Here is an 18,613-nt window from a genome sequence, read left to right on the forward strand (position 1 = left end):
CAACTGGGCATTCTGATGAAAAACATAATTTCCTGTAACAAGGGCACCTTGGGGGAGTTTTCCCTGCTTCTGTGTTGCCAGTCATCTCGATGCTCTGAAAGATGTTATTGTCCTGCAAGTAGCAGAAGAGCAGATGTATGGTTAAATTTCCCAATAAACCACGCAAGACATGAGTGCAAAACCATCTTTGTCAGTAGCCTTTGTGGTCACAGATCTATGAACTGGGGTAATGCAACCAAGAAACCACTTCATCTTCTGTAGCTGGATTTAACAAGTGTGTTAGTGCTCAAAGGGAGAAAGAAGAAATCTCTGCTTCATAGTTCAAAACTGAATTCAAACTAATTTCTGACAGCTTCGTAAAAGCTACATTTTTTCTCAAGGATTAATCTTCCCACTCTAGCCTTAGCACTCTATCCTTATCTTAAGAACAACTAGATAGAAAATGTTTGATCCCTGTTAATTTTCTGGCCAGTCGCTTCTTTCTTAGTGACTGCATCTGGGATTATACACTTGCTGGCAGTTAAGTAAAGTTACTTCCAAGTTAAAATGTCTTATGTTATCAAAGATACTTGATTCACTGTTCAAGCAGAACTGCAGTGAAGACAGATTTGTAAAGGAGAAAACAAGACATCTTTAGGATGTGTCAGTAAATGCAGATACTTTCATTCCATCCTCCAGTAAGTTCTGTGAACTTTCCAAAGATTAAACAGGAGACAGAAACTTCAGAAACATTTCTCATTATACTTATGTAGGAATTGAATATTTTTCTTACTGTTTTGCCTAGTGATGAGAGGTTAGATTTGATGTAAAAAACAAATGTTGGCTCTTAGTTTTGTTGTTCTGAATTGAGAATCTGTGCCTAGAAAAAGATAAATAACAAATAAGGCTGTGAAGTGCCAGCATTTTTTAAATTTTATCTTGCCTGCTGAATGCCAAATGCTGTCCTAACAACAAAGCGAGGAGGTTTTTTTTCCAGTTGTTTCATAGTTTCCTTTTGGAGTTCTGCAGTCATGTTAATAGTTGCTTCACAGGCATAAATGTATAGCTAATGAATTTGGCTGTTACCTTATTTAGATGAGGCTGGAGTGAAATGCAATGCTACATGAATGTAAGTCTGTAGAAAGTACTATTCAAAACTTAGTGCTTTTGCTCTGTATTCTCTTCAAAACAGCTGGTGAAAATGGCTGAAAATGGAAATGGTGAAAACATGTCTATCTTGGAAAGCAAAATCTGTCAGCAAATTGAGGTAAGTTCAGATTATAATTTGGGATCTGGACTGAGGTGTTTTGGGGGCCTTCATTGGCAGGGGCTTGGCTACTGGAAGTTAACTTTATTGGGAGTTAGACTTGAATCTTCAGCTCTTTAAAAAACATCACAAGTCTGTACCAGGTATTTAGTACTTCAGGATAGTCCTAACTGTAGTTTAAGTTGGAAGCTATACTTGTCTAGAATTGCTTGTAAGAACGCCATTTCAAAACAGAAAAAGTTTGATTTGCTAGCATTTTGGTGCTATAGTAAGGGAATCATTAAACAATTTACTACCGTGTTTGCTGGGGTTATTCTACCTGTGCAAATAGGAGGAGAGTGCATTTTAATTCTATGTGCCTTAATTTTTGTCCGGAAAAAGTCCTCCTCTCAGGAATCTCTGCTGGTCAAAATACTGGCATATTGCATAACTTGCTATTATTATTTACGGCTTTGTAATTTATTGCTACAAATTAGAACTAAACTTATATGCCTATTTTGGATTAACTCTTTGTCTCTCTAGAGGCTTGGTGGGTTATCCTACAATAAAAAACCTAAGCCCCTTGATTTAAGTGCCATCTAGAACAAAACCACTTTCCTGAAGGACAAAAATGCAACGTGAATGCCCATTACCATATGGAGCCATTATTTGTATGTAACAAACAAACAAAACATGGAGATTCCTCAACCTCTATATTTTGTTTGTTGTTGTATATATAAATAGTTGACAAAACTAGACTTTTGATGTGAGTTTGAGATGTACTAAAGGAAGAGCTTTAGTGCTGTAAAACTTGCACTGACTTTTCAAAGCACCACAATATTGGTGAAAATATTCCAATTTATCTTACGGCTTCAAGTATTTGACCTTTGGTAGATGACTGCTAGTCAGGGAAAGAATCTGATTAACTCTTCTGTCTTGAACTGAATTGTCTTCCCATGCTGGACAAGATTGAAATAAGAACATAATAATTAAATAAAACTAAAAATTAAATATAAAATAATGATTTATCTTAAGGTGTTCACTTGAATAAGACCTAGAAATTCCAGTCTATGAGTATAATTTTTCAGTGTGCAAATACAGTATTCTTGCATACATACCCCTTAAGGAGTACAACCTGGATCTGCTGGTGACAAATTTGACTTTTGACTCTGCAGAGCTTGATCAGGGTGGTAAATGCTTATCATGTTAACAGAATAAGCTTTGCTCCTTTCCTAAACAAAATTGCAATCTGTCTTTGCCTCATTAATTCAACCAATACATTAATTGAATGAAGCAGTGTTTCAGTGTAGGGTTGGTTTGTTTAGGTGGCTTTGGTTTTACAGCTTACACATTGCAGCTAATTTTTGGCAAAGTATCACATTAAAGCAGGAAGTAATAATTTCAGAATTCCCAGTTGTTCAGATTAATTAATTTTGCTATGTGTCAATCTACTGCAGTAAACTGTTAGACGAAAATGAGTTTTTAAGGGTGAAAATTCAAAGACACGTCTCTCTTTCCTCTCCTCCCCCCCTCCTTTCCCCCTTCCTTTTTGCAGTACTATTTTGGCAATCACAATCTACCAAGAGACAAGTTTCTAAAGGAACAGATCAAACTAGATGATGGCTGGGTACCTTTAGAAGTAATGATCAAATTCAACAGGTAAAGCAAAGTACAACTAATGTGGATAAAAGAGTAACTTTCAGCTACCTATCTCTATTTGGGGCCGAGTGTTACTGATGTGCATTTACAATTCCTATTGCTTTTTCAACATCTGGCTTCAGTTTTTGGCCTGTGTATTGGTAATAACTTCTGTTTGCTTACTCAATAGGTTAAGTCGCCTTTCAAAAGATTTTGATGTTATTGTAGAAGCACTAAGAAAATCCAAGACTGGTTTAATGGAAATAAATGAAGACAAAACTAAAATCAGAAGATCTCCAAATAAACCCCTTCCTGAATTAAATGACCAGTATAAGGCTGCAATTAAAAACAGATCTGTATATGTTGTAAGTAAATTTTTCTGTGTGCTGTACTGCATGACTTTAGCTGATACCCATCTGAGAGTAAAGCTTGAATTAACTTGTATTATAGAGGTTATAATTGTTAAGAGTCGCTTTGTGGCATATAATTGAAGCTCATTGCTGTCTTGCAGAAAGGCTTTCCACTAGATGCTACTCTTGATGATATCAAAGAATGGCTTGAGGATAAAGGTCCAGTTGAAAATATTCAAATGAGGAGAACATTGCAGAGAACGTTTAAGGTAAAGATGAGCATTTAGACCTGGGGCAGGCATGTCTCCTGGAAAACATTCTGTTCAATTACTCTTAACAATCTCTTTATCATTTCACAGGGCTCAATATTTGCAGTTTTTGATAGTGTTGAATCTGCTAAGAAGTTTACAGAGATACCAAATCAAAAGTACAAAGACACAGAGCTGATAGTACTTTTCAAGTAAGTCCACTTAACTGATATATGAACTAACAGTGGTGAGGGTGGATTTACACAAGAACCTGGCTTGGCCTGAGAAGCGAGTTTTTCATGCTGTTGTACAGGCATTGATAGATTAACGTTTTGGAGACTTAACATCTGAACTTGGAAAAATAATGTCAACTGTTTAATGTCTGCTGCTTAGTCTTACAAACTAATTATAACAGAATATTTTAAATTAATTTATATTTTATTGAAGGGAGGAGTATTGTACAAAGAAGAACGAAGAAAGGAAACAAAACAAAGTAGAAGCAAAAGCAAGAGCTAAACAGTGAGTCATTGTCAGTCAAAGTGTGTGTTTTGCTTGTCTGACCATGCTTGAACTGACTCATAACTAATTAACTCTTTTGCAGAGAAAAAGAAGAAAAGCAGAAACAAGCAGCAGATGCTGAAATGGTATGGGTTTTTTAAATCACCTGCACTTTATAAAGCTAACATGGAATACTGTAATATAGAGCTCTTTCTAGAAAAAGTCACTTCAGCTTTTCCAACTAACTTACAGTAAAGACTGTTTTTTCATGGTGTTTTAATCTTATTTTCAATAGATTAATTTTGTTTAAAGGCTCACATCCTGAATTTTTCTTAATAGGCATATTTGCCTGTTCAGAGAGATCCTGAGTTTACCATTGAGATGATTGTTCTTATATGGCATTTAAAGGATCCATTAAGGATTCCACTGCTATTATATAAATTTTCAACCTATCAGCCTTCAGAAAGCTGTTTTTTAAAATTTAAGAAGCGTAAGTAATATAACGAAAGGAGTCCTAAGTTCCATATAATGTATCACAGTAAGCAAAGAAAGCTCAAAAAAATGAGGGTGGACACACTGTACAGGACTTGAACATCAGCAGAACTAGGTTATATAGAAAAAATCCTTGAATTACTGTAACTTCAACTACTTATTTACCACTATCATGTTTAAGAGGATTGAGGGGGGAATATGAATATTCAAATTTGAGTCTTCAGTGATAATGTGGGGGGTTTTCATTTAATTTAGAAGTCTCTGGAAGAAAAGACAGGATGTCTTTTGAAATTTTCTGGTGATCTGGATGACCAAACGTGCAGAGAAGACCTCCATGATGTATTTTCTGGTCATGGAGAAATCAAGTGGATACACTTTGTTAGAGGTGCAAAGGAGGTAAGTAATCCTAGACAAGGACTTAAGATTCCCATACTGAAGTTTGAAAGTGAATGATTAAATAAATGTTTGTTGTTTTATGTTATCAAGTAAGTTAATGTCTTGTGAAATTGCAGAATATTTAGATAATTAAATTATTCCTTTCTTTCAAAAGAACAGATAACGGTTCCAGTCTTGTTAGTTGATAAGGTCAAAACTGGGAATGTTCATTAGCACAGTTTGAGGGCTTTGCTTCAGTCTAGACATGTTTTACAATCATGCATCAGTAATAAATTTGCTGAGGCACTTAACAGGATATATTGTTCATTATTTTAGCTGAATGTTTTTGCAGTAAGGTTAAAATGCAAATGCCACTCTTCTTTTAAAGGGAATTATCCTATTTAAGGATATTGCCAAAGAAGCTCTGGAAAAAGCCAAAGCTGCACATAATGGAAACTTGCAGCTCCGGAACAAGGATGTTTCATGGGAAGTGCTAGAAGGAGATGCAGAGAAAGAAGCTCTGAAAAAAATCCTGGAAGATCAGCAGGAATTGCTGAAACAGAAAACAAAAGGTTCTCTTTCCTCTCACTAACTTAAGCCTTTATAATGTCCTAGAATTGGTGTGTGAAACTCACTCTTTAAGAAGTGAATATATACTACATACTGACCTTAACTGTAAAGCAGTCTTTGCAGCTGGCCAGTTAAAAGACGATTGATACTAAGTTCCTGATCTTGTATCTCCACAGGGCGCAAAATTAAAGGAAAAGGAAGAGGGGGAAAGATACCTCAGGGTGCACAAAAAGGAAAAATACAGTTTCAGGGCAAGAAAATAAAGTTTGAGAATGACGAAGAAGATGGTGAAAATGATACTAAAACAGGTATGTCATTCTGTGCAGTTGATGCAGCTTATTCAGTACTTTTACAAAAAGTAGCTCCATGTACTCATGTTTCTTACAAGTGTTTCAGATTTGGCTCAGCTTTGTAGCTTTTCTGCCCTCCTGACAGTACCTGCCTTAAGAGCCTTTTGCTCAATTCCTTCCACAGCTGTCCAAAAAGCATATAAGATAATTACTAGATAGATAAGGCTATACTGCACAGCTGTTTAAAACATTATGCATTGAAAGATGGTGGTTGTCAGCAGCATTACACAACTGTACAGATTCAGTCTCTTGAGTGAGTCTCTTGAGTCTCTTTTTTTCCCCTTAAGGATAGGAGAAGATTTAATAGTTTGGCCTGTCAGTATTCAGCTTGGAGCAGAGGAAGAGCTAACCTTCCGTTCATTACATAGTGCACCTTTTGAACTAAAACCCACTGAACCCTACTTCTGGTAGATTCTACTCCATTTTTTTACTTTCCCTCCTGCTGTGGAGTTAGACAGGGCTGAAGCTCTTCAAAAGGGGGTATTTTAGAACATCTAAAAGCTCTAGTCACAGTAACAAGCAAATCCTCTAGTATAGCTGTGGCTGTAGATAACTGGGACTCAGACTTACATGGTGGGAAGAGTTTGTTTTTTCAGAAGATTTCAGGCAAAGCTTTCCTTTACCTTGAATGGCTATATATTCAATCTTGCAGAACCAGCAAGTCCCAAGAAGAGACCACTAGAGGAAACAGAAAAGGAAGAACCTGCACCAAAACAACTGAAAACAGAAAATGGAGATGGCAATCAGTAATACTCAAATAAAAGAATTTTAAAAAATAGTGGTTTTATTGTTCCATTTTCAATAGGTTTTAAAGACATGCCTCAGTTCAGGACTTTTTTGGCAGAAAATCTAATAAAATCCACTTCAATGTCAACCTACAATTAGAGAAAAGCTTCATTTTATTGGGTTACAGCTTTCTTTTTTTGTTTAAGCAGCATGCTTACTCCTAACATAAAACTCTGAAATACTTTTCTATTTATAGTTTTGTTTATACTGTCAGATTGTCTCAATTTTTCTGGCATCTCATTCAAATGTAAAATGTTTTGGACTTTGTAATCTTGTGGTTATGTTTAATAGCAGCTGGCAATAAATTCGGAACTTAAAACTACTTTCTACTGAAGACTGGTTAATATAAAATAATGTTTCAACTGCAAAGTAGCAAAGATAAAGACAGACTTAAGTAATCTTAAGTTCAAGTCACCAAGAGCATAGTCACCAGCTGATTAAAGCCTCTCTTCTTTGCTGCTCAACATACCCAATAGTCTTTATTTCTCAGTCTCCTCTCTGCTTCCCTTATGGTGAGGGATGCGGATACATGGTTTCTAGGCCTGCATTTAGTAGCTAGGAACTTGCTGTGGCCTTAGGCTGCCATAGTGTAGTGTCTTGACTATCTTTTAACAGTGAGATGAAGTGCATGAGCTCATCCTGCTACCCCCAGGCTGGCTCTAACTGTAACATCCTTGTTACTGTGGCCTTCAGCACTTCATTCACTGGAAAGTCCAAGCTGCAGATAGGGTTGAGCATTAGGAGTTGAGTCAAGGAAGCTACCCGTAGCTTTATCCCATCTAATTGCAGTGCTGGCTTTAATCTTTGTGTATAGCTTTGACTGGCATCAGGATTCTTTTCCCTGTTAAGCTACAAAATGTAGTAACAGCAATGATGTAACTGAATACTGTAAGCATTCTTCATCCAGTACATACAGCCCTAAAACCTAAAGTTCATTAAGGAGAATTTGTTTACTTCAGTATTTTTTCAGTTAGGTTTTATACTTACTGATTTCTTCTTATGGAACTTGTATGATGCTGGTAAGTCAAACCTAAGTTCTGTGAACAGTATAAAGAATACATGTTAGCCTAGGATGATAATCAGCCTCTTTAGCACTACAGCCATGTACTTCTGTTTCTAATGTCTGTCTGTATCTGTTGTGGCCTGTCATACCTGTTTTATCTCTGCACTAGTGATGACTAAACATTGAAGCCATCCACATCAGACATTTAACTGGATGGCTGAAATGCAGTTGTGCTTCAAGCACTTGTGCAACTTCACTTCTCAAGTTCTATGGCCGTAAAAAGCATCTGGTTAGTGGTACTGAAGAACTGGGAAGGTAACTGTCAAAAATACTTAGGTGACTAAGGATGGGTTTTTTGTGTGTGAAAACCAACCTGTGCTTCACTTTTTCAGCAATGCTCCCTTTGAGGCAGGAAGAGAGGTAACTTCTGCTTGAAGACAAAATCTAGTCCAGGAACAAATCTAATTCTGCACAGAATATGTATTCCTTAGAGCTTTATTAAATGCCATCTGGTATTCTAGCCAGGTAGCAAAAAAAATAAAGTCTGTTAAAAAGAAAAAGACCTGTGTCACTTCTGTGTTAAATCACACTTAAATTTATCTCAGGCTGTTATGACTAGCTGGTAGTGTTAGAGATAATATTCCAAAACAAAAGATTTTTGGGTTTTTTTCTGTTAACAAGTATTACCTGCTAAGACTTCCATCTTCACTTCCCATTCTGCTGCTTTCTTTTGAATGTGCTACAATAGTAGATAGTGTACAAATGAGCTTTTAAGATTATCAGTTTTATAAACATCTACACCTCTGTACTTATTAAGTCTCCTGTGCTTTTGATTTTCAAGCCGAAGCATTAGATCACATAGTTATCTTGGTGCATGTGAGATTGTACTTATTTGACAAAATTAGTATTTACCCCAAACATACCCCACATAGCAATCAGCAAATCAATGAAGCTATAGACATCTATATAGCAAACTATTTTGTTGTCTGTTAAAATGAAGAACTTACCTGCCGTGTTGAAGTTTTGTGAAGGGAATATACAGCTGTTTTTGCCATTTGTAGAGCAGTTTTCAGAAAAATCATATCAATTCCTAAAAGAATGATGAAATTATTAGAATTGTTAAATGGAAGCTCAAAGATCTGCTTATTTTGTTTCTGGAATAATAGCTACTTGAGAAACAGCACTGAATACATTAAGGTACAGAAAGTATTTCTAAAACATACTCAATTGCTTTTAATAAAATAAAAATGATAGGGATATGAAATACCTAGTATTGTTTATTTCAAATCCCAGTGACTGTTAGTTCCAATGCTGAAGTTGTTAATCTTAGGAAACTGATTCCAGATCAACAAAACATTAAGTAATTAGAATACATAACTGATAAGGGAGATCTTTCATTGAAAGCCTTTCCCTTACTTGTTTTGTTTATAATAATTTCTGAGTTTCACAATTACCAACCTTTGTTATGCTTGGTACCAAAGGGAGGGTTCATAATAACTGTATCAAAAGTATCTGACATGCTGTCAGATAAAGAACAGATGTCACACTGAACCATGTTGACATTCGTGAGCTCTAATTCTTCAATATTGCTATTAAATATTTCCAGTGCATCTGCATCTATGTCAAGACCCACACAGAATCTATTAAAAAAAGAAAAGTGTCACATATTAGTCTACTACAAACTAAAATGGCATTTAAATTCTACAGTAAGGGATCTGTGTACTCAACTTATCTAGGAACTGTAACAAGCATACATTATAAATTCAGTGCTGATAAAAATTTAAGTACTTCTGTTGCCCTTTCTCAAGTATAAATCTAAATTTTGTTAAAGATGTTTCATGTGTTCATTTAATGTTTATGGGGAAAGCGAATGGCTTCTAAATTCATGACAACTGTCCATCAGTTTCACAGTATGAATGCTTAATAATAGTTAAAACTTGGTAAACAGCCTGATTAAGCACCAGATGATTAACCTGAAATGCTTTAGTTCAGCATTGCTATGTTTCAGTATTAATTTCTATTCTTCTATGCCAGAAAAAATATAACCAAACTTAATATTGAATACTTACCCTGCTCCTAACATTGCACTTCCAATGCTGAGCATGCCACAACCACATCCTAAATCTGCAATTGTTTTGTTTTCAATATCATCAAAAGTATTGTGAATTGTATAAAGCATACATGCTGGGAAAAAAAACCAAAACAAACAAAACAGGTCAATAATACCAAATATGTGTGTGATTAATCAAGAAAAGCTGTTTCTGCCTTCAGAAAACTCTTAATTTTGCATTAGAAAACCCCTTTAATTAATTTCCAGGTGATGTTCTCACCACCTGTAGTTCTTGTTTTCATTTATATGTGAAGAGTCAAAAACATTTTGACGAGTTACAAACTGGATCGTTGATGGAGAGATAGAGCTCTGAGTATATTGCTTGTGGAAAAATTATGCCTCTAAACTTCGTGGGGGAAAAACAAGAGAAGGATATAAAACACAAAAAATAGTATAATTAAGGTATAGATGAGTGTCCGTATATACACTTTTACTGGTTTTGTGGGTCATGACCTAACTCCAATTCAGCTTTTACAGTTACAGATTAAAATTGCTTCTATCACAACATTATCCTTTAGATTAATTTATTTGATTTCTGTATTGGACATTACCATAATACTACTATACACATTCCTGTTGGATATACTTTCTTAACTACTTTTGGTATAAAGCCTTCTAAGGAGACAGTGCAGTAGAAAAAACTTTTTGAATTAAAAGTGCTGATAAACTAGTAAAAGAGGAAACAGTAGTGTGGGTCATCTCTACCTGCAATATGAGGTCTTGTTGGATACTGTTCAAGTAGTAGTTTTGGACTTTCAAAAGTATCAACTTGTTGAAGACAGCTTTCCAGTTCTTTAAGCTTTAATTTCTTCATGTTTATGGTTTAACTAAAGAAAATAATGCGTCATCAGTTACAACAATAAAAATAAACTACACATGGTCTTAAATTATTTCATGCTTAAAACCCCCTGGTAATCTTCAGCACCTCCCGGTGTTTTCACACTGTCGTTTCCCGGGACGCAGCTGGCGGCGCACCAATGATGGGGAAGGAGCGGCGGCAGCCCCTCTCCTCTCCAGCTCCCGCAATTCAGGCCCTGGGCTCCGCTTCTACCGCCCGGGCCCGCCCGCCGCCAGCCCTAAGCGGGGCAGGAACCGAGCCCCAGCGACCGCCGCCACCTACACCGTCCGCTAGTCCCAAAGCGCCGTCCCCGCTCCGCCGGCCCCGCTCGCTCCGGCGCGCACTCACCGCAGCTCGGCCGGGCCGGGCCGAGCGCCGCCGCGCACTTCCGCCGCGCCGCCCGCCCCCGGCGCGCACCGCCCCGCCCCTTCCCGGGCTGACGGGCACCTGCGGGAATGAGCGCCGCGGAACTTCTCCGTGTGTCCTTAACAAGTGCGAGCTATGGGGTCGTGTATTAGAAACACGAGACATTTTATTGCAGCCTCACGTGTCACCGCTGCGTGGTTCCTGAGAAAGCGCCGGAGGACATACCTGGCAGACCGGGCTTTCTCGGTGGTCCCGCTCCTGAGAGCCCTTAGGGACAGAACAAGGAACTGGAATTTTGCCGGTGCGCTGGGAAGAGCGGTCGTTGGGAGAAGAACCGCAGCGCGACACAAGCCGCCAGCAGACGGGCAGCCATAGGAAACGCAGGCAAAGCCAGAAGACAGGCAGCTGCCTTGAGGCCCGTAGCTGTCGGGTAGAAGGTTACTCTCGTTCAGGAATAGATTTTTTAGTATAACGTTTTCCGTTGCACAGTTGAAAATCTATTTATCAAGGTTTAAAACAGCCGATCGTTATGTGAAAGACGGTAAATCCCATCCACATGCGTTCGCTCCTGGTGGGAGCGCGCAGGCAGCCGCACGCTGGTACCTCGGGGCGCAGCTCTGCGGACACCCCAGGGTGCGGTGCTGCTGCCGGAGCCCGGCGCTGCTCTGCACCCCCAGCGGGGCCGCTTGATGGCAGCGAGCGCAGAAGCGCCGGCCCGAAGCCTCAGAGGTGCTCCCACATTCCCCGCAGCTGCTCCGACCCTCAAAGCCGCCGCCACCTGAGCTCGGCGGGACGCTTGTGGTCAGGATACACGGGTGGCCGCAAGGCGTCTTACGGCAGCCGCTTCACGGGCTCGAATCGGTAAAAAATGAGCTCTGCTGCCGTCGGGGCCGCCGGCCGGCCCAGGTGCGCCCTCCACACTCCCCGCGGTTGCCGGGACCCCGGGACGAAGGCGAAGTTTCGAGCCGCCGGGCGGCGACATTTCGTGCGGCGGCAGCGCGGGGCACGCACCTGCGCGCTGGGAGGGCGGCAGGAGGGCAGGGGCGGAGGAAGAGGAGGGTGGTGTCAGGGGAGGGGAGAGGCGGTGTCGGGAGGGGGGCGCGGGCGGCGGGCAGGGCGCCGGTGCCGCGGCTATCGCGAGAGGGCGGCGCCGCGGGGCGGGGAGCGAGGGCGGCGGAGGGATCACGGATCAGGAGCCCGGCGCGGCCGTAACGGCCCCTCGGTGTCCCGTCATGGCGGGGGCCGGCGCCAGCAGCAGGGACAAGCGGGCGACGGCGGCGCGGCTGAAGACGGCGCTGGGCGGCGAGGGCGGCGCGGGGGCGGCGGCGGAGCTGCGGGCGCTGCTGGAGCGGGTGCTGGCCCCGGCGGCGGCCCCGGGCGGCGGCGAGGCGGCGGGGGAGGCGCTGGAGTGGTGCCGCTGCCTGCTGTCGGGCGGGGAGCCCTGGGACAGCTTCGTGCAAGCCGTGCGGGCCTACGACCCGGCCACGCTGTGCGGCCTGGTGTGGACCGCCAACTTCGTGGCCTATCGGTGCCGGACGTGCGGAATCTCGCCTTGCATGAGCCTGTGCGCCGAGTGCTTCCACCAAGGCGAGCACGCCGGGCACGACTACAACATGTTCCGGAGCCAGGCGGGGGGCGCCTGCGACTGCGGCGACAGCAACGTCATGCGGGAGGCCGGGTGAGCGCGGGGCGGCCGCGGCGGGGCGGGCGGGCACCTGCCGGCGGGGGCGCCCCCGCGGGCGGCAGAGCCGTGCCTGGGCCGTGCCGGGAGCGCGGCTCCGGCCCGCAGCCGCCCGGAGGGAGGGCAGTAAGTGAGGCCGACTCCATCCCTGGCTGCGGCTCGGACCACGGGCTGAGCGAGGAGTCCGCCGGGGTTCGGCAAGGTGGCTTTGTCGATGTGTGTGCGCCCTTTTTTTAGGACGCTCATGCGAATTTTGTTGCCCTTGCAGCGAGTGCCAGCCCTCAGGGAAGTTGATAAGGCAGAGTGCATGGGAAGCAGTACCTGTCACCTTCCAGCTTGCAGCCTTGGCCTAACACAGCTAGCCGTGAAGTCAAAATACTTTGGGACAGCATGTGAGCAGATAAGCCGAAGTATTGAACAGATTGAGTGAGAGGGAGCCATTTTTGTGTGATTTCCCGGTCTACACTTCATTTTGCCACCTTAGCTTTAAATCAGGGAATGTGGTAACGCTTGGATGAATACAGTAGGGTAGGGTTTTGTGGAAGTCAAAGGTCTTTTGTATTCGGACCTATTGGAGGCAAGACTGAAGTGCCTGGTCAGAAGAAGAGGAATCGGTACCTCATTAAGCTCTTCTTTGTTCTAATATGTACTCAACGGTGAAAGGAAAGATCAGTTATTGGATGAAGGCGATACCTAGCCAGTAAACTTAGTAAAAATACACAACTGAGTGTCTTTTGGAGTTCCTTTTCCTGTTGATTCACAAGCTAGCTAAAGGCTTCACTAGATGACAGTTTGGAGTGCTTGAATGGGGAGTCTCTTCTGACAAGCCTTCTGGAATAGTCTGTCTTGACTGTCTTAGCCTGGATGAGATGGTATGCTAAATTGTGGCATATCTACCAGAAAACACTAGGAACATAGAGAAATTTTAAGACATTTTCCTTGGTTCTTTTCTTGCTTTTGCAAATTTACAGTCTATAACTCTGTATCACTCACTCAGCATCTTAAGATTCCTTCTCTTTTTGCATTCCTACTTACAGATTTCATTAATTCTGTTTCTTCTGTTTCTTGAATGTTATTGCCTTGACTCCAATTCTTTGCATCTCTAATCACCATTTTTCTGCTGCAGGCCTTCGGGTGGCTTCAGTTTTTGTTTCTTATGCTTTTCTTTCTCTTGCTATCTGCCTTCATCATTTATTCATTCTTTTTTGGTGGGGTCTTCTTATTGATCGACTTCCTCCAGTGGTGGAATTTCTTCCCTCCTTTTGCTTTCAGTAATCTTCAGTGGTTTCAAGTTGCTACTGCAAAGAAAAAGTGATTCTTTCTTCATCAGTTCTTCTTCAACTTGTGGTGATTCTGCTTTCCTCAGCATCACTGAAGTAAGAGTTTCCCTTGATCTTGAGAAATAGGAAAAAAATGAATACTACTACTTCCACTGTTCACTGTGGATTAGACTTAGGGCTCCTCTTAGTGGCAGGATTTTAACAGAGCACACACAAATTGAACTACTGTAGGGCGCATATTAAAATAACTTGTCATCCTGCTCTCATCCCAGACTGTATAGCCTTCCCAGTTGTCTCTTCTTATTTTAAACAGTTTTCTTCCTGAGGAAAGCTGGTTTAATGCAGAAGAAATAAAAAATGCTATTAAATTTGCAATGTAAGCAGATGCAAACCCCAAGGGAGTAACAATCTTCTCATTTCTACGTACCCTACTTACTACTTTTAATGGTAGAATTGGAGAGTAAATTGTCTTGTTTGTGAGGTAGGTCCCTTCAGGAGTTTTGGTCACTAAAGATAAAGAATTGCGTAATATTTGTTCAGAAACAACACTCAATGTTGAGCAGTAGGTTTTCTTGTCCTCTTGGACATAGAAGGAGGACAATACATGACAGCATATGGGGTGTCTGCTTTTAACATAAGGTTGCTTCTGTTTATGCAGATAAGAACTGATGTTAAGCCATTGCAGTTAAGTGAACTAGAAACTTTGTTGTGCAAGACAAAGTAAATTAAGCTTAAACCATTGTGAAAAATACTAATGTGTGCAAACACGCGGAGTTTTACCTATTGACTTGAATTGCTACCATGCATCATGTTTATATAGTGTTTTAACTTTGTGTATACAAATCAACTGCCCAATTACAAAGGTAATGCTTTGCATGTCAAAGTTGGATGGCCTTCATGGTGGACTTAGGAAACTGGAGTGTGTCTAGCCTGATATAACCTTGACCACTACAGCCTGGGCTTCTATTAATAGCAAGGGAATCAAATGTGGTGCCTGCTTACAAACTTTATCTACCATCTGTTTGCTCAGATAAAATTTTGTGTAGATGCTGTATATGAATACTATAGTAACTATTGTTTCTGTTCTTGTTATCTGGTCTCCATATTCATTTATTTTATGCAGCTCAAAAAATACTTCTTGTGAAGTCTTAGTTAACTAATCTGCTATAAAAGAAATCTCTCCAGTTTAGAATCTGGAATATCTTTTCATTACCTTTAGGATGGCTAATGTAAATCTAGAGATGGTTTGCCCTAGAGTATGAGGATGGGAGTGTGTTAATCTTATAGTACTAATTAAATGTATAATTTGCTTTATAGGGATACCTGAGTGTTAGTTTGGTTGTTTTTTTTTCTGGTGCCTTTATAAAAAGAAGGTGGAATATAGCATAATAGATGGATACTGATTTGCCTTAGGTACCTTGAATTGCTTTAGGTACCTTGTGTAATTCTCATTTGTACTGGAAAAATCAGATTGTCACATTTTTGAGCCTTTTGATTTCCATGCAGATTTCAGTGTTTTTGATGTTTAAGTTAACACTTAAACATCAAAATGATGTTGAAGTTGATCTGATCTATTAGAATGTAATGTAGACTTCAGAAAATATTCAAGTTTGTAAATGTAGCTGTTGGAGAAAGTATTAAAAATTCTACCTGTGGCAAGGTTGAATAGATTTTAAAATCCACTGATATGTCAGGAGGTAAAAATAGTTTGTAGTTGTCTCCCATATGTTATATAGCTATTTGCAAGTGAAATTTAGCAAGTCCTTCAGAGGTAATTAATAATGTTCTGAAGAAGCAAAAATCTTCAGTTCTAAAGCATTTTGAGTAGACATATGCTCATAGTTCAAATGAGTTCATCTGTTGGATTTAAAAAAAACCCCATGCAGTTACACAGGAGAAAATTCCAACTGGAGTATTTTTTTAGTTAAAAGATGGTCTTGTATTATAATGAAACTGATATATTATGAAATAAGCTTGAAGAAAGCAATATGCCATATGGTTATTATAAGAGTATAACTAGTCAATAATCTGTTACTGCTGAGTACCATCTTGTTTCTATGGCTGTCTTGTTCTGATTCCCCTCTAAGTCTGTAGACAATTACCTGATATACTAGAGAGCCTCAACACTGGCTATTGCGTGCTGCCGTGTCCTGTTTCAGAGTATGTCTGTGTGTTGACTTATTTGTTAAATTAATCATGTGGGAAGCAGATGTTTTGGTGCTGCATTATAGCACAACACGAATAATACCTCTGGCGAGGGTTGCATATCCTGAAAGGTGAAAAGCCAGGTTAAGAATTTTGTTTAACAGGTTTGTGCAGTGATGGTTTTTGTGTATTTCTTGGTAGTTATGGCAACCAGTGGCTCCATTGACATAATGTTGTCTTCCCTTATGACTTACATCAAAGGGACTAAGGTGTTATCCATTTCCACTTGCAACAGTCGGCTGTTTCTTTATCAAGTGAACAATCCTATAGGTATAAGAAAGATAACTCTCACAGATTGATGGTATATGCTGTGTGTTCAAAAGCACATTCAGGTACCTAGCTCTAAACTTCCTGCAGTTCTGTCTCTACTGATCCCTGCTTATCTTTCCATTCAGCTCTGTGTCTTAAAGTGTGAGTCAGTGTAGGTTTCATACAGATCCTGTATGACCTGCACAGTAGATCAGACCTCTCTCTCTTTTGGTTTTTTTTTCATCATTTTGTCTCTCTTGGAGACAAATGTATCTGTTGGGTCTACTGTGATACTCTTATGAAAAGGCTGGAAAATTCTCTTTGCCTCCTCTTGCTGGTGAAGTAAGAATGATAAATAAATTCTTAGTTTCTAAACCGCTTGATTTTTTTTGCTCTAATTTATTTAGAAATGGCCCTGATTTTTTTCAGTGTTTTAAAATGTTTGCACCTAGTAAGGATTATTGAATATTTCTGTTACATTTTGGATGGTAGATACCTAATTTTGATGACCTTTGCAATTCTGTCCCCATAAAATTCTATCCTTCTTTTTATTCCTTTTCAGAAATACTTCAGAGATTGGTAAGTATGGAAGATTATATTCTCTTTCTTTTACATTCTGTAGCTAAGAGTAGTAAAGGATATTTTTCATATTCTAGACTTGTGAAAATTTGAACAAATGGAGTGACCATGAAAAAGGAAGCTTGCTTTTGAGAAAGCTATTATTTCTAGTTATCTTTGGATGCATTCTGTGCATGTTTATCAGGAAAGGTCTCTTTTACCATCTTGGGTTGTAGCACTGAGATTCCCTTAAGAACAAAAAAGTCAGATCTGCTTATGGCTGTGTTTTGGGCCATACAGACAACTATTGTTTTGCTGGCATGAAGTAGATTACATGTTTATTTTATGGAGTGTCTTGCAACAGCAAATCACCTGCTTATCCTCTATATAGCATGTTGCTGCTTCAAGATCATTCCTTCCAGTGTGACTATCAATCGTTTTGTTTAACAATTACCAAGAAGTTTTCAGTTCTCCAGGGCCTAGGCTAGGTTTGGTAGTGCAGCCTCAAAGAGATAAGGGTGCTCTTTTGGAACTTTCTTCAAGGGGTTGGTGAAACAGATGCTTTGTCAACAGGCTGAGAGCCTACAAGTAGCCAACTTTAGTTTAGTTTCTGAATTTCATGAAATCACATAAAAATGCCTGTGTGTTCAGGATTGTTGAGTTGGTACAAATGGTGTTTTGTAGGGTCTCTGTCAAATTCATGCAGCTTTTCTGCCTCTGAAGTCCTTTGGCCTACCAAGGAGGGACTGAAGTCTGAGCTGTAATGGCTGTAAGCTTGGTGTGAGAGTCTAGATAAATCCATGGTCACATATGATGGATGTGACTCTTCAGAACAAAGTCTCCACCGTGTTCATCCACATACAAAGTACAGGGATTCATACTGGGATTTACAAGGACCACAGAATTTGAAGTTACCATATATTTATAAACAATTATTTTCCTCTGTCCTCTGTCATGCCTCCCCCAGACACAAAGCTCAAGATAATGCATTGCTTCTTAGGATTTCACTGGGTAGTTTGCATAGAGCTTCATGTTAGGCCTTATTCTTGGAAAGCAAAAGACATTGCAGACCAACATGTTGATTAAGTCTACCATGTCATACACTCAGCTCTCAAACCTGCCTGACTTGATTTCTTTTAAGAATGTCTATAATTAGGACTACTTCAGCCTCTAAATTAGTTGCTGAGTTGTATTCCAAACGGTTAAAGCCAAATGCTAGTTTTCTATTACTACCTTTAGAGCTATGACCTGACTAGATGCATTGTTACTTTATGCCTCTGGAACAATGTATAGTTGTTTCAAAGTCATCAGTAAGATGTTGAAACATATCAATATACAGAACTATAAATATTTCGAAGCCTGAACTACTGTTGTGTTAATAACTGAACAAATTTAAATGATGGTTTTACCCCAAAGGTTTTCTGATAGGACCAGTCTGATTTGAAGAACACAGCAGTACTGTGAAGGCTGAGCTCACAAGATATGATTGATATATATCTTGCCTTTCCTGAAATTTGGCTTATTTATTGTATCACTTGTCTATTGCTTTGTAATTTGCCTTGGTATGTATTCCATTTAAGAAGAGTTGTGTTTTAGAGCTCTCTGAAATAGTCTTGTTTAGTTTTGGGGTAACCAATGTTGATTTTCAGTTCCTTTACTTTGATCCCACCAAATTCTAAAGCTGCTTTTATTCCTTCTATGGACCTATCATCTGCCCAGGATTCTAAGTTTACTGCGTCAGGGTGGAGTGTTATTTGCTATATATCTGATCTGCATGGGGCTGTCAATGGA

General features: G+C 40.2%; 3 protein-coding genes across 16 annotated transcripts in view; 2 read left to right on the forward strand and 1 right to left on the reverse strand.

Moving 5' to 3' along the window:
- The window catches only part of LOC131579991 (kelch-like protein 23), a 22,547-nt gene extending 15,693 nt beyond the window's left edge, over window positions 1-6,854 (forward strand). For 5 of the 7 annotated variants that reach the window (XM_058840595.1, XM_058840598.1, XM_058840599.1 and 2 more), the window contains 11 exons: window positions 1,172-1,246; window positions 2,781-2,884; window positions 3,054-3,228; window positions 3,375-3,482; window positions 3,573-3,673; window positions 3,909-3,980; window positions 4,063-4,105; window positions 4,707-4,847; window positions 5,215-5,398; window positions 5,573-5,704; window positions 6,399-6,854. In XM_058840595.1, the coding sequence (XP_058696578.1) occupies window positions 1,172-1,246; window positions 2,781-2,884; window positions 3,054-3,228; window positions 3,375-3,482; window positions 3,573-3,673; window positions 3,909-3,980; window positions 4,063-4,105; window positions 4,707-4,847; window positions 5,215-5,398; window positions 5,573-5,704; window positions 6,399-6,496 (1,233 nt within the window). In that variant the 3' untranslated portion in view covers window positions 6,497-6,854. The remainder of the gene's footprint in view (window positions 1-1,171; window positions 1,247-2,780; window positions 2,885-3,053; window positions 3,229-3,374; window positions 3,483-3,572; window positions 3,674-3,908; window positions 3,981-4,062; window positions 4,106-4,706; window positions 4,848-5,214; window positions 5,399-5,572; window positions 5,705-6,398) is intronic. The other 2 variants (XM_058840601.1, XM_058840600.1) reach the window with 1 other exon arrangement.
- Window positions 6,510-10,893, reverse strand: METTL5 (methyltransferase 5, N6-adenosine). 5 transcript variants are annotated; one of them, XR_009277801.1, is made up of 9 exons: window positions 10,571-10,839; window positions 10,351-10,472; window positions 9,605-9,719; window positions 8,994-9,175; window positions 8,543-8,625; window positions 8,223-8,274; window positions 7,909-8,079; window positions 7,520-7,569; window positions 6,510-6,621 (listed from the first exon to the last, which is right to left on the reverse strand). XR_009277801.1 is itself a non-coding variant. In XM_058840618.1 (8 exons), the coding sequence occupies exons 2-8, from the start codon at window positions 10,457-10,459 to the stop codon at window positions 6,568-6,570; spliced, it is 645 nt and encodes a 214-aa protein (XP_058696601.1). In that variant the 5' UTR covers window positions 10,460-10,472; window positions 10,832-10,893; the 3' UTR covers window positions 6,510-6,567. The 5 variants fall into 5 exon arrangements, 4 of the variants coding, with proteins under 4 accessions (XP_058696601.1, XP_058696602.1, XP_058696600.1 ...); XM_058840618.1 differs by lacking the exon at window positions 7,909-8,079 and having other exon boundaries at window positions 10,832-10,893; XM_058840619.1 differs by lacking the exon at window positions 7,909-8,079 and having other exon boundaries at window positions 10,621-10,832.
- Window positions 10,894-12,000: 1,107 nt separating this feature from the next.
- Window positions 12,001-18,613, forward strand: part of UBR3 (ubiquitin protein ligase E3 component n-recognin 3) — a 104,195-nt gene continuing 97,582 nt past the window's right edge. For all 4 annotated transcript variants that reach the window (XM_058840580.1, XM_058840582.1, XM_058840583.1 and 1 more), the window contains exon 1: window positions 12,001-12,527. In XM_058840580.1, the coding sequence (XP_058696563.1) occupies window positions 12,082-12,527 (446 nt within the window). In that variant the 5' untranslated portion in view covers window positions 12,001-12,081. The remainder of the gene's footprint in view (window positions 12,528-18,613) is intronic.

The sequence above is a fragment of the Poecile atricapillus genome, chromosome 5 (genome assembly GCF_030490865.1).
Source record: "Poecile atricapillus isolate bPoeAtr1 chromosome 5, bPoeAtr1.hap1, whole genome shotgun sequence".
In the NCBI taxonomy this organism is placed as follows: Eukaryota; Metazoa; Chordata; class Aves; order Passeriformes; family Paridae; genus Poecile; species Poecile atricapillus.

Excerpts from the sequence above, each read along its gene's own strand:
- METTL5 (XM_058840618.1), bottom strand. The coding sequence starts at position 10,459 with ATGAAGAAATTAAAGCTTAAAGAACTGGAAAGCTGTCTTCAACAAGTT. Across the intron at positions 9,176-9,604 it reads AGTGCAATGTTAGGAGCAGG|ATTCTGTGTGGGTCTTGACA; the intron begins GTAAGTATTCAA and ends TTTTTTTAATAG. Across the intron at positions 6,622-7,519 it reads AGTTCCATAAGAAGAAATCA|GTTGACATTGAAGTGGATTT; the intron begins GTAAGTATAAAA and ends CTCTAATTGTAG.